Genomic DNA, 14,696 nt, shown 5'->3' with positions numbered 1-14,696 from the left:
AGGGCACGACTTCAAGATTGAAGGACATCCATTTAGAAGAGAGATGCGGAGAAATTTCTTTAGTCAGATGGTGGTAAATTTGTGGAATTTGTTGCCACAAGTGGCTGTGGAGGCCAAATCATTGGGTGTATTTAAGGCAGAGATAGATAGGTTCTTGATTAGCCAGGGCATCTTGAGGAGGCAAGGGGAATGGGGATGACTGGAAGAATTGGATGGCGGAGCAGACTCGATGGGCTGATGGGCCTACTTCTGCTCCTCCATCTTATGGTCTTATGATTAAGGGGAGGTTTCTTTGGTGAGGGACACTAAGGTTGGGCTTGGGGCTTTTGTTAGGAAGAGATGAAGAGAGAAGACGCCAGAGAGAAGAGGTGAAGGGCCCGTTCCCCTGCTGTACTTGTCTCTCCACATTGACTAAATCTTCAGTGACTAACTCTGATTTGTGTGCAAGACCTTGGTCTAAAACCCAGTGAACAGCACAGAAAGCTACCTCAAAAAGAAATGTAACAGAAGGAAAAAATTAAAAGGAAACGAAACACATGACATGCTTTTTACGAGTTTCTGCTCCGCAAAAGTCGCAAGGCGGTAAATCCTGCACCTCTCTGGTGTGCAACACGAAGCAGCGTTTACCTTAATCCACTTTATTAATTAAAGCAGTCAAAAGAATGATGTAATATACAAATTAGGAGAAAGACGTCCACTGGTAACAGGTTAAACGTGCCTAACACAATCTCTAAAATCATTCAAAAAGCTAACAGAGATTAAATTACGTGATTTGCAATATTGAAATGGCATCCCAAATGTGACTAGACCATTGGAATGATACAATATTGTGTAATTCTGGTCGGGAAGAGAAGCTTAGCTATTGAAAAATCTACTTTAACTAATATGTACAGAAGCAATGGCTGCCGAACCAAACCATCAGGTAATCACAGCATCCACTGGCACTGCTGTTCAAGTCACTGGAATAATGAGGTCGGCATTGAAAGTCATTTCAATAACTGTCTAACGGGCACTCTTTCTTTTAATGTTAAAAACGATTAAAAGGGAAATTAAGGTAGGTCAAAACTTATAGCACATCATTCAGCAACGTGGGGACAATGAGTGCAGACACATGAGGCCCCATTAAATGTGGGCCCCACCTTAGGAACCATCAATGTGGACTCCACCCCTTCACCAGGCCCCATCAAATGCGAAACCCTCTCCTACATCAGGGTCAGGACCCATTAATGTGGACCACTTCCCCAAGCCAAGGCCCATCCAACGTGGGCCCCTCACTGGGCCCCTCCTCTGCCACCCCATCCGAGAACAGTTTCAGATTGGACAACATCTTCAGTTTTAATTCGAGCATTTGCCACAGGATGCTGGGAATACAAGCGAAGGTGTTTTGGGAAAGGAGGAGGAGGCATACTGGATACAAGTGACTGTCGACAGAGCAGCAAAGCTAATAACCTCACATCCTTGTTAACAGTTAAACCCATCGGATACACAATGCCACTGGGTACACTACAGTCAATGAAAATAAATAGGGGAAGTAGACAGCTTGATATCTCAAGCTAAATTGAGACAGCAGAAAGACTGCAGACTAGAATCTGCAAGGCAGCTAAAATCCAGTGACACTACGTACGAGACATTTGCATTTCCAGGGGTAATTCTTTAAAGAGTGTTGTGTATGTGGCCTGGCTACACAACAATGCTATTAATAAAAATGCTGGAGACAGGAGCGAAGTTTCATGGTTGTTTACTAGTAGAAAATGATGCAGAACACACACATTTGTATCAATGTGCGCCTAATAGCGCATGCAACGATGTGTTACTACAACATAAAGTAGTCCCCATATTATACAGTAGGCTGACCCGGCTGATGCTGTAGTGGCGTCACCCCGAGTTTGAATCCAGCCGGCTCCCCTGCACGCTTTCCATCCATGCTGGGTTACGAGCTGGTGATCTCTTTGGAAACTCACCCGGCAGAAGGCAATGGCAAACCACTGCTGTCACTTGCCTCGTACGCGGTTCCCCACTATGTCAGAGAGGCGTGGAGGGAAATCGTCCGGCAACTGGAGAAACTCCGGATGTGACGTAACTTTCCTTTTTCCTGTACGGTACAAAGAGAGAGTGAAGAAGGTTTTCAAAGATGTCAGCGGCAGATCTCGTTGCAAGTCTGGACAGCCGTTTCTTCACTCCTTTCTATGATAAGGCAAGCACTAGATAAGAAGGAAAACATGCAGATTAGATATTAAAAGGAGACAAAATGGGAACGTTTCTGAAGATAATCAGAACACGCATCTATCTGTAAGCTATGACGACAACTTGTGGGAATTCTAGCGATGGAGTATGTCATTTCTAAAATATTGCAAGTGAATTCATACATTGCCAACTCTTAATTCCTGTTGCTTCAAGACCTATTCGGACAGATGGGACTCGTCAGCTCATCTAGGAGAAGGAAAATTCTGATCTCAAACCTCTGCTGCCTTGCGGCTGTACCCACTCACAGGGAAGGCTTCGGGAGTAAACCCGGAGCTGGAGTCCCTAAGGCAGTCCTACGCTGAATGACAACTCCTGTGGTGCTCCTGGTACCAAACTCAATCTGCCGTTCCTTTGGGTGCATGCAGACGGGGAGCTTGCTACATGGGGCAACAGCTTGCTCTCCATATCGTACTGCTACCTCCCTGAAATGAGTTTTTGCAGGGTGGGATGTCTGGCACTAGATTTTAACACCCGTTCCTAAACCCTAAAAATCACCTAATATAAACACAGAACTCTTTACTGAGGATTGTACTCAAAACTCTGGATTGGTTCTTAAAATATTCAGCTTCCAGAAACAGGGAGGCAAGTAAGAGACAGAACTGAGAACTTCATGCTTGGCTCTATAACAAGGTTTATAATTCTGAACAATTAGTAAATCCCTTTAACTGGAAACAGTTCCAAATATCACAGCGTTGTTCCAGCAGCTCGAATAACCCTCTTGCTGGTTCAGAGTTTTGAATCCATAATTTGTGTTTTATCCCCTTTAATGAACGTGCTGAGGACTGCATGTTTTTCCCCGACCCTCACTCGTTACACGTGCAGATTACAAAACACACATCTTTAGCTTAAAGAGCCTTTTCTACCATCAGTGCCCCCACAGCAGGAACCCAGCAGACACCCATCTTGTCTTGTGCTCATCTTCAGAGACCCAGTGACAGACTCTGGGACAATGCAGGCCACAACTGCTCGAAGGGAGAATGCTTATGCTCGTACCGAGCTGGGTCCAAAGCCACAACTTACCAGTCATGGCTTCCTGCGCAAAGTACTTTACGTCCATATCTTGGTCCTGACCCAATTTCTCCAATATTGGTTTGAACTCGTTCTGTAAAGTGCTGTGATTTAAAAGCAAGTTTTAGTACCTGTGACCTTCAAAACAAGATAGCAGCACATTCACTTAAATCTAAAGCGATACTGGATATTACCCAGATTAAAATCTCCTCTTTCTGCCTCTCACGCAGGCTCCCACTACCACAACTGATCGTTTACTGGCCAGATACGGGTTAGAGCTCAACTAGAAGAGTACGGTCACAAACTGCAGCTGAGCTCATTTGGGTTAGTGGATGCAAAAGGAGAATAATTCGGATGCCGCATTTTTATGCCGTTGAAGAGAGGGGGCACTGAATGCATAAACTTCCTTTTAATGCAATCCGTCTGTTATTGCTTTCCACACAAATTCCAATCAAATCACAAACGCACAATTTCACAAAAATCGTTCACCGGACGGGTTGGCGGGGTGGAGATACGTTGCTACCAAAGGAGGTGCAGGGTGCTCCTTCCCTCCGCAGACCTGCAGGTCACCCTTGGGCAAGGTGCAACACCTGCTTAAGCCCCCCCACCTGATCAGGGTCACGCGATGCCGTGGGAGCAGATGGTGGACAGTGATGTGTGCAGCCGGTGCAGATCACAAGTCCTGGTTGTGCGACCACTGATGCCGGGCAGACAATCTCTGAAGAGCACTGATAATGGCTGGGGGGTGGGGGGGGGGTCACCTCGTCTTGTAAAAACACACACGGCCCAGAAGGCGTCAATGGCACAAACCAGTTCTGCAGGATAATTTGCCAAGAACAACCGTGGCCATGGAGAGACCACGATCGCCCACGTCACATGCTGATGAAGATGGTGGTGGCGTTAACTGAAATCTCACTGTGCGGTTTTCACTTCTAACCAGGATTTATCCATCAGTGGTTGAAGGAGAGAGGGAAAATGTATTAAAGAAGATTGGAGGAGCAAACTTTTCATGCAGGAGTTGGTAGCTGAGCTGCCAAAGGAGGTGGTGGTGGTGCAGGCCGGAACAAAAACCTGGACAGTCACTTGATAAACCTCTGGTTAGGTCACATTTGGAGTACTGAATTCAGCTCTGGTCTCCCCTCTAAAGGGCGTGGAAACTTTGAAGAAGGTACAGAAGATGTTTACAGGACGTTGCCCGTGATAAACCGCTGGTTAGGTCACATTTGGAGTACTGAATTCAGCTCTGGTCTCCCCTTTAAAGGGTGTGGAGACTTTGAAGAAGGTACAGAAGATGTTTACAGGACGTTGCCAGTGATAAACCTCTGGTTAGGTCACATTTGGAGTACTGAATTCAGCTCTGGCCAGCTCTTTAAAGGGTGTGGAGACTTTGGAGAAGGTACAGAAGATGTTTACAGGACGTTGCCTGTGATAAATCTCTGCTTACGTCACATTTGGAGTACTGAATTCAGCTCTGGCCTCCCCTTTAAAGGATCTGAAAAAGGTATAGAAGACATGCTGGCTGGTACTGCAGATGTTACCGGAGAGGTTGCTTTCTCCAGGGTGATGGAGTCTGAGGGAGGGACGAGTTGACAGAAGTTTACAAAATTCTGAGGCAAAGGCAGACGGCTCACAGTTGAGATGTAAAAGCCAGAAGAGAACAGCTCAAAGATGTGCTGAGGATTTGAGTACCTGGAACACACCGACGGGTCTGGTGGAAGTGGATGCAGGTATGAAACAAGAACAAGTGTTTACGATCCAATGAAGGGTCACGGTCTGAAACAGCGACTGGTTATTCATTTCCATGGACGCTGCCTGATCTGCTGAGTTCCTCCAGCGTTTTGTGTGAGCATTGAAGTATTTAAGACACTGTTAGACAGGCAAATGAACGTGCGGAGAATGGAGGATATCGGCCACGTGCGGGCAAAAGGACACGGTTCAATTAGGCGCTGCTTTATTTATAAAGTCTGCAGGTGTTGGAAACCCAGAGCAACACACACAAAATGCTGGAGGACCTCAGCAGGTCAGGTAGCACCTATGGAAATGAATAAACAGGTGACGTTTCGGGCCCAGACCCTTCGTCCGGACTGAAAAGGAAGAATTAGTTTGGTACAACATTGTGGGCCAACGGGCCTGTTCTACAGGTTCAGTGAGCAAGACAGAGGGATGTGGAGTTAGTGTGGCTGAGTGGGTTTACAATAGCAAGGAGTGATTGTCAGTATAGATGCAATGGACAAGAGGTCATGCTTCTATACAGTACAACTGACTGTATCCAGAACCCAAAGGAATATTGCGCATTGCTTGGGAAAGCTGTAGTAAAATGAGGCCCTTGGAATACAAAGGCAGTGGAGAGACCTTAAACAGGTAATTTGGAGGGTAGAAACGGGCTACTAAATGTTCTTGGTGAGGATGTCCTTTCTTTAAAAAAAAGGGGAGAAGGCAGGCGAGTGGGGTTGAGGGGAATAATAAATCAGCCATGATAGAATGGCCGTGCAGTATCGATGGGCCGAACGGCCTGGTTCTGCTCCTGTGTCTTATGGCCTTAACCTCTGGATAGAGAAGAAGATCGTTTAAGGGTACCAAAGGATCAAGGTCAAGCAGGAAAGTGAGGCAAACACCACAGGGGAGGGGGAGGCCCGAGGGTTAAGTTTATGCCCCTCCCCCATGCAGTACATGGAATGAGCTGCCAGAGGAACTGGTTGAGGCAGGCACATTAACAACTTCAATAAGCACAGGTACGCGGGCAGGAAAGGTTTAGAGCAAGGGTGCACAACTATTTTGGTGCCATGGATCATTACGCTAGGGGTCCATGAACCCCAGGTTGAGAACCTGGGACGATGGGACCGGCAGAGACGGTGGTCTTGGCCGGATTGGACCTGTGGGTACAAAAGACGGTGCGACTCCATCACTAAATGCCACCACAGTGGCGTCTCAATTTCCATTCCAAACTGGAGGTGAAACATTCTCCACAGGCCGGGTTATAAGCCCCAACTCAAATACTTACCTGGCATCTAAAACCGGTCCTATTTTCTGCAATGTTTTAGCCACGTTGAAGCGAATGTTTGCCACCTGATCGCCTGCCATCTGGAGAACCGTCGGCAGCATGTGCTTTGCTGTGATTTCTTGGCCACAGGCTTCAGACAACACCTAAAAAAAAACAGCAGAAAATGCAAACGTTCATTCACAGCCCCGAACTTCACGAAGCAAGACTGAAGAAAAGGTCATCGATCTAATTTGTGCGACGCTCAGAATGTATTTTGCCCCATGATAAAAAGGCATAGTCCACACTGGCACCAATGATCACCCGCAAGGAGAGAGATGAGGTCCTGCAACGGAGATTTACAGATCAATAGACAAGTTGTAAAGAAGAAGTGCTGGTGTATTGTAATCGCTGGACTACCCCTTCTGCCATGTACGAGCAAGTTTAGAAACAGGAAGGCAGGACGGCTGAAATGTACAAAGTGTGGGTGCAGAGCAGACAGCATCACTGGGATCTCTTCCATGACAAGGTGACCCGAGCCAAGAGGGAACCAGGATTATAAGACGCAAGAGTGGAATTCGGCTATCGAGTCATATATGATGGCAGAATATAGCATTAGTGGTCAGACTCCTGGCACTGTGGAGGATCAGAGGAATCTTGTGGTCAGAGTCCATAGGACACTCAAAGCTGCTATGCGGTTGACCCTGCGGTTAAGGAGGCATACGGTGCATTGGCCTTCATCAATCGTGGGATTGAGTTTAAGAGCCGAGAGGTAATGTTACAGCTATATAGGACCCTGGTCAGACCCCACCTGGAGTACTGTGCTCAGTTCTGGTCGCCTCACTACAGGAATGACTTGGAAGCCGTAGAAAGGGTGCAGAGGAGATTTACAAGGATGTTGCCTGGATTGGGGAGCATGCTTTATGAGAATAGGTTGAGTGCACTCGGCCTTTTCTCTTCGCAGCGTACGAGGATGAGAGGTGACCTGATAGAGGTGAACAAGATAATGAGAGGCATTGATTGTGTGGATAGTCAGAGGCTTTTTCCCAGGGCTGAAATGGCTAGAACGAGAGGGCATAGTTTTAAGGTGCTTGGGAGTGGGTACAGAGGAGATGTCAGTGGTTAATGAGGTGGAGGATAAATGCGTGGCTGAGAGATTGGAGCAGGGGGCAGGGATTCAGATTTCTAGATCATTGGGACCTCTCTTGGGGCAGTTGTGCCCTGTACAAAAAGGACGGGTTGCACTTCAATCTGAGGGGGACCAATATCCTGGTAGGGAGGTTTGCTAAGGCTGCTGGGGAGAGTTTAAACTAGAATGGTTGGGGGCTGGGAACCGAACTGAAGAGACTAGGGAAGAGGGGGTTGGCTCACAAACAGAGAAAGCTTGTAGACAGTGCGAGAGGGAGGATAGGCAGGTGATAGAGAAAGGATGCTCTCAGACCGAATGTTTGAGATACGTCTATTTTAACGCAAGGAGTGTTGTGAACAAAGCGGATGAGCTTAGAGCGTGGATCAGTACTTGGAGATACGATGTGGTGGCCATTAGAGACTAGGATGGCTCAGGGACAGGAATGGTTACTTCAACTGCTGGGTTTTAGATGTTTCAACAAGGACAGGGAGGGAGGCAAAAGAGGTGGGGGCGTGGCACTGTTGATCAGAGATAGTGTCACAGCTGCAGGAAAGGTGGACGCCATGGAGGGATTGTCTACGGAGTCTCTGTGGGTGGAGGTTAGGAACAGAAAGGGGTCAATAACTTTACTGGGTGTTTTTCATAGGCCGCCCAATAGTAACAGGGATATCGAGGAGCAGATAGGGAAACAGATCCTGGAAAGGTGTAATAATAACAGAGTTGTCATGATGGGAGGCTTTAATTTCCCAAATATCGATTGGTGGATCCCAAGAGCAAGGGGTTTAAGATGGGGTGGAATTTGTTAGGTATGTTCAGGAAGGTTTCTTGACACAATATGTAGATAAGCCTATAAGAGAAGACGCTGTACTTGATCTGGTATTCGGAAATGAACCTGGTCAGGTGTCAGGTCTCTCAGTGGGAGAGCATTTTGGAGATAGTGATCATAATTCTATCTCCTTTACCACAGCACAAGGCTAATAGGAAGGAGCTTAAGAAGGAAATTAGGAGAGCCAGAAGAGGCCATGAGAAGGCCTTGGCAGGCAGGGTTAAGGAAAACCCCAAGGCATTCTACAAGTATGTGAAGAGCAAGAGGATAAGACGTGAAAGAATAGGACCTATCAAGTGTGACAGTGGGAAAGTATGTATGAAACCAGAGGAAATAGCAGAGGTACTTAATGAATACTTCCGTATTCACTATAGAAAAGGATCTTAGTGATTGTTGTGATGACTTGCAGCAGATTGAAAAGCTTGTGCATGTAGATATTAAGAAAGAGGATGTGCTGGAGCTTTTGGAAAGCATCAAGTTGGATAAATCGCTAGGACTGGATGAGATGTACCCCAGGCTACCGTGGGAGGCGAGGGAGGAGATTGTTGAGCCTCTGGTGATGATCTTTGAATCATCAATGGGGATGGGAGAGGTTCTAGAGGATTGGAGGGTTGCCGATATTGTTCCTTTATTCAAGAAAGGGAGTAGAGATAGCCCTGGAAGTTATAGACCAAAGAGTCCTACCTCAGTAAGTTGATGGAGAAGATCCTGAGAGGCAGGATTTATGAACATTTGGAGAGGTATAACATGATTAGGAATAGTCAGTATGGCTTTGTCAAGGGCAGGTCGTGCTTTACAAGCCTGATTTAATTTTTTGAGGATGTGACTAAACACAATGATGAAGGAAGAGCAGTAGACGTAGTGTATATGGATTTCAGCAAGGCATTTAATAAGGTACCCCATGCAAGGCTTATTCAGAAAGTAAGGAGGCATGGAATCCAAGGGGACATTGTTTTGTGGATCAGAACTGGCTTGCCACAGAAGGCAAAGAGTGGTTGTAGGCAGGTCATATTCTGCATGGAGGTCGGCCTCAGTTATCTGTTCTGGGACCCTTACTCTTCGTGATTTTTATAAATGACCTGGATGAGGAAGTGGAAGTGGAGGGATGGCTTAGTAAGTTTGCTGAGACACAAAGGTTGGAGGTGTTGTGGGTAGTGTAGAGGGCTGTCAGAGGTTAGAGCGGGACATTGATAGAATGCAAAACTGGACTGAGAAGTGGCAGACGGAATTCAACCCAGATAAGTGTGAAGTGGTTCATTTTGGTAGGTCAAATATGATGGCAGAATATAGTATTAATGGTAAAACTCTTGGCAGTGTGGAGGATTAGAGGGATCTTGGGGTCCGAGTCCATAGGACGCTCAAAGCTGCTGCGCAGGTTGACTCTGTGGTTAAGAAGGCATACAGTGTATTGGCCTTCATCAATCATGGAACTGAATTTAGAAGCCGAGAGGTAATGTTGCAGCTATATAGGACCCTGGTCAGACCCCACTTATAGTACTGTGGTCGCCTCACTACAAGAAGAATGTGGAAGCCACAGACAGGGTGCAGAGGAGATTTACAAGGATGTTGCCTGGATTGGGGAGCATGACTTATGAGAATGGGTTGACTGAACTCGGCCTTTTCTCCTTGGAACGATGGAGGATGAGAGGTTACCTGATACAGGTGTGTAAGATAATGAGAGGCATTGATCATGTGGATAGTCAGAGCCTTTTTCCCAGGTCTGAAATGGTTGCCACAAGAGGACACAGGTTTAAGGTGCTGGGGAGTAGGTACAGAGGAAATGTCAGGGGTAAGTTTTTTACTCAGAGAGTGGTGAGTGTGTGGAATGGGCTACCGGCATCGGTGGTGGAGCCAGATATAATAGAGTCTTTTAAGAGACTTTTGGATAGGTACATGGAGCTTAGCAAAATAGGTGGCTACAGGTAAGCCGAGTAATTTCTAAGGTAGGGACATGTTCGGCACAACCTTGCGGGCTGAAGGACCTGTATTGTGCTGTGGTTTTCTATGTTTCAATGCAAGTTTTTTTTATGCAGAGAGTGGTGAGTGTGTGGGATGGGCTGCCAGAGGCGGCGGTGGAGGCGGAAACGATCGGGTCTTTGAAGAGACACCTGAATGGATACATGGAGCTTAGGAAAATAGAGGGCTATAGGTAAGCGGAGTAATTTCTAAGGTAAGGACATGTTCAGCACAGCTTTGTGGGCCGAAGGGCCTGTATTGTGCTGTAGATTTTCTTTGTTTCTATGAGTCTCCTCTGCCATTCCATCATGGCTGATTTATTTTTCCTCCCAACCCCATTCTTCTGCCTCCTCCCTTATCTTTTCACGCCCTTAACAAATCAAGAATCTATCAACCTCCACTTTAGGTATACTCAATGACTTGGCCTCCAAAGCCGTCTGTGACAATGAATTCCACCGATTCAGTACCCTCTGGCTAAAGAAATTCCTCCTCACTTCTGCTGTAAAGGGATGTCCTTCTATTCTGAGGCTGTGCCCTCTGGCCCCAGACTCTTGCGCTATTGGAAACCGCCTCTGTGCGTCCCTTTTATCCATACCTTTGCTCGAGCACTTTGGGAGGGTTTAAGCTGGTGAGGCAGCAGGGCTGGGACACAGGATACTAGTGTAGCAGGTGTTAACTCAGAATTCTATGTCAAACTCACTGAACAGGCAGGTCCGGTAAGCAGAGAAGGCAGAAATAAGTGGGAAAGCACGAGAGGGCTGGGAGGTTTAACCACATGTTTCCGAACATAGAAATTCACAGCACATTACAAGCCCTTCGGCCCACAATGTTGTGCCGACCAGGTAACCTACTCTAGAAACTGCTTAGAATTTCCCTAGCGCAGCAGTCCCCAACCACCGTGCTGCGGACCAGTACCAAGCCACAAAGCATGTGCTACCGGGCCGCGAGGAAACGACATGATTTGGCGATAGGAGTCGCTGCACCTTTCCTCATTCCCTCTCACCCACTGTTCAGCTTGAACACACGCGAGGTCATTACTCGCACATCATCCATGTCAGTATGGGAATAAGATCAGCTCCTCGAGCTTGCAAATGACGGCGGGCTGAAAAGTATGTTTGACATAACATCTCTGGCGACATTCTGGATCAAAGTCAAGGCTAAATATACTGAGATAGCCATGAAAGCACTGAAAACGGTGCTTCCATTTCCAACATATCTCTGCAATGAATGCAACGAAAACTAAATTGCGGAAAAGACTGGACATAAGGAACCCCCTTCGAGTATCGCTGACTCCCATCAGCCCGTGATAGGACCGTCTTGTTGCAGGGAAACAAGCCCAGGGCTCCCACTGAATCAGCGATATTGGTGTGTTGCAATGATTTTATATGCTCATGCGGGGAAAATACGTGCTGTGTGTTTAATATCCAAATGTTACTTAAAATGTTATGATGCTATTGATTTATAAGTGACTTGTAGAACCATACAACAATTACAGCATGGAAACAGGCCATCTCGGCCCTTCTAGTCCGTGCCAAACTCCACTCTCACCTAGTCCCACCGACCTGCACTCAGCCCATAACCCTCCATTCCTTTCCTGTCCATATACCTATCCAGTTTTTCTTTAAATATTTTCTTTTTCTTCCTTCTTGTCATAGGAAGCATGGAGAAGATCTAGAGGGGACACAGGGGAGACTTGCCAGGAGGCTGCCTGCATTAGAGAGCGTGTCTTATGAGGAAAGGTTGAGTGAGTTGGGGCTTTTTCTGTTTGGGGTGAAGGAGGATGAGAAGTGTGGATAGAGTGGATAGCCAGAGACTTTTTCCCAAGGCAGAAATGGCCAATACCAGAAGCATAATTTTGAGATGATTGGAGGAAGGTACAGAGGTAAGATTTTTGTTTCACACACACAGAGTGGGTGGGTGTGTGGAATACCCCGCCAGGCGTGATGGTAGAGGCAGATGCATTAGGGGCATTTAACAAACTCTTAGATAGGCACACAGATGATAGAAAAATGGAGGGCTATGTAGGAGGGAACAGTTAGATTGATCTCAGAGTAGGTTAAAAGATCAGCACAGCACTTTAACACAGTGCTTTAACGTTCTATGTTCTAGGTACAATTGCTCTGCCTAGTTTGCCAACTAACCAATGCACCATCATTAGCACTAACACTGCAAGACAAAGCTCACATTTTTATGTCATCTGCTAAACTTCTAGCCACATCCAAATCATTTACAGGAGAGTTCCAGCACAGATTCCTGTGGTATGCCACGGGGTAATCACAAAAGCCGATCAGCAAATCCACTTTGAACCCAATTTGTGAAGTTACTTCGGATCCCTCGGTCTCTTGCTCGTTTGGGGACCTTGTCAAAAGATTTTCCGAAGTCCCTGTAGACAACACCAGCTGCATGAGTACACCCGTAACTCCAAGAAACTCAGATTGGCCGACAGAATCACCCCTTCGGCAGGAGTGGAGAAAAAAGATGAGTAGATTTAAAAGTTGGGGGGGGGGGTGGGGAAGGTGAGTGGAGAAAGAAATACAAGGTGCTGGGTGAAACCAGGAGGGGGGAGGGATGAAGTAAAGAGCTGAGCAGATATCACAGAGTGAGAGAAGGTTTCACTGACTCCCATCGAAAGGAAGCAGCGATCACGGAGGGGGAGCAGTGAGAGAGGGGTTCACTGAACTCTCGAAGAGACTTTGGGAGCTCAGCCCTTCCTTCCCATAACAGCCAAGGATACATTTCATCAGGCCTTGGAAACATATCCGTCTCCAACCCCACTAAAGACTCCTAATACATCGGCTTCTTGCCCTGTTTGAGTTTTCCAGCCATGTCCTTCTCTCAAACAACAGGAATTCTGCAAATACTGGAAATTCAAGCAACACACATAGAAGTTGCTGGTGAACGCAGCAGGCCAGTCGACGTTTCAGGCCGAGACCCTTCATCCTTCTCTCACTCTGTTTCTCACAAAGTTTTCCTGGATCCCCCCTGCTTTGGGCCATTCCCTTTGAAATCGTTCCTGCTGATATCAGAGAGGTTGAGGTTCTGTACTACTATAACCTGATAACTCGTACAACTGTGTTTTGCCTTTCTCCTTCGTATCCAGGACGTCTTTGAGGAGCGATGCCTCAAAAAGGTGGCATCCATGGTGAAGGACCCCTGCCACCCAGGACATGCCCTCTTCTCACTGCTACCCTCAGGAAGGAGGCACAGAAGCCTGAAAGCACACACTCAGCGATTCCAGAACAGTCTCTTCCCCTCTGCCATTTCTGAATGGACACTGAACCCATGCTCTACTTCACTACTTTTTATTTCTGTTTCCGCACTATTATTTTATATATTTACTGTAATTCACAGTTTTCTCTATTATTATGTGTTGCACTGTGCTGCTGCCACAAAGACAGCAAATTTCACGACATTATGCCGGTGACGTTAAACCTGATTCTGATATCCTTGCTCCTGTACCTCATGCTGAATACTGGGAGAGCTGTCACATGTGACCACTCCTAGGGACTACCTGTACACTGTTACTTGAAGCTCTTTTTGCATATTCCTCCAAGGAATGTGTGGGCATCACAGGTTGAAGTGGTATTTAATTCCTTTGTGGTGGGCTGCAGCCCTTGAGGTGTGGGTGCACCCACAATGCAGTTAGGGTGGGTGATCCAGGATTCTGACCCAGTCAGTGTCAATGCCCTGGTTCAGATTTTTACTGCTATGCTGTAGGCATTTCATTTTAGCAGTTCTGTAAGAACAATCTGTTCTGCTTTCAGCCTGTTTGGGTCTGAGCTCAGGAATGAGGTGTCATCCAATCAGGATGGTAGAATTGGGAGAAGGTGCTAGAGATTACTGGGCAGAGAGGTCTTTGTTTGGCCGGAGCTGGGAGAAGACAGGAGGAGAGATGGTGGACGATGAGGGTGCTTTCTGCAGATGAATGGCTTCAAGGAGGAAGGACCAATAATCCTGTGGGAAAGCCTCTTTGTTCACGATGGATTTCCAGTTACCTTCGGAAGGTGTTGTGTGCTTTCACGCAGGCCGAGGGAGGGTCCAGTGCGCGATTTACAGAGAAGTTCAAGATTTGAGCTCCACTGTGCAGTTGTGACTTTTTAAGTAGAATGGGCCCTTCTTGTTTTTTCTCTCTTTCTTTCCTTTAATAACTGTTTGCTTAAGTTAACATTCTTAAATATACTCCTGAATAATTCTATGCAGTGAACAATCTGCTATTTTTTGCTGACAGGCGATTGCCAGGGGCAGTAAATCACACAGCATTCACACAAACCGGGGTTTGGGTAGGCGAGACATCCCAACCTCACGGATTTTGCGGGACCAAAGTCACATACACCTTAGATGTACGAAGCCTGAAGTTTCTCCCCGCGGAGTCCGGTGGCTGTTTGCGAGGGGCTAAAAGGCTGCATTTCCAGAGACGCCCAGTGAAAAGGGGGTTTCAGAAGTAATGGCAATATATTTCCAAGTCCGGTTGGTGTGCAGCTTGCAGGTAATATTCCAATGTTTTGCTGTTCTTGGCTGTTTACATCAAGTTCAAGTTTAATTGTCATTCATGAATA

General features: G+C 46.7%; 1 protein-coding gene across 1 annotated transcript in view; it reads right to left on the bottom strand.

The window, feature by feature from the left end:
- Window positions 1-14,696, bottom strand: part of LOC140203592 (serine/threonine-protein phosphatase 2A 65 kDa regulatory subunit A beta isoform-like) — a 116,870-nt gene that overhangs the window by 30,267 nt on the left and 71,907 nt on the right. Inside the window, exons 15-16 of the mRNA XM_072269640.1 lie at window positions 6,254-6,396; window positions 3,265-3,356 (exon numbers count right to left, since the gene is read on the bottom strand). Of these exons, the coding sequence (XP_072125741.1) occupies window positions 3,265-3,356; window positions 6,254-6,396 (235 nt within the window). The remainder of the gene's footprint in view (window positions 1-3,264; window positions 3,357-6,253; window positions 6,397-14,696) is intronic.

Source organism: Mobula birostris, chromosome 10 (genome assembly GCF_030028105.1).
Source record: "Mobula birostris isolate sMobBir1 chromosome 10, sMobBir1.hap1, whole genome shotgun sequence".
Lineage (NCBI taxonomy): Eukaryota > Metazoa > Chordata > Chondrichthyes > Myliobatiformes > Myliobatidae > Mobula > Mobula birostris.
Note: the sequence above shows the minus strand (reverse complement) of the source record. Positions and strands in the feature narration are given on the sequence as shown.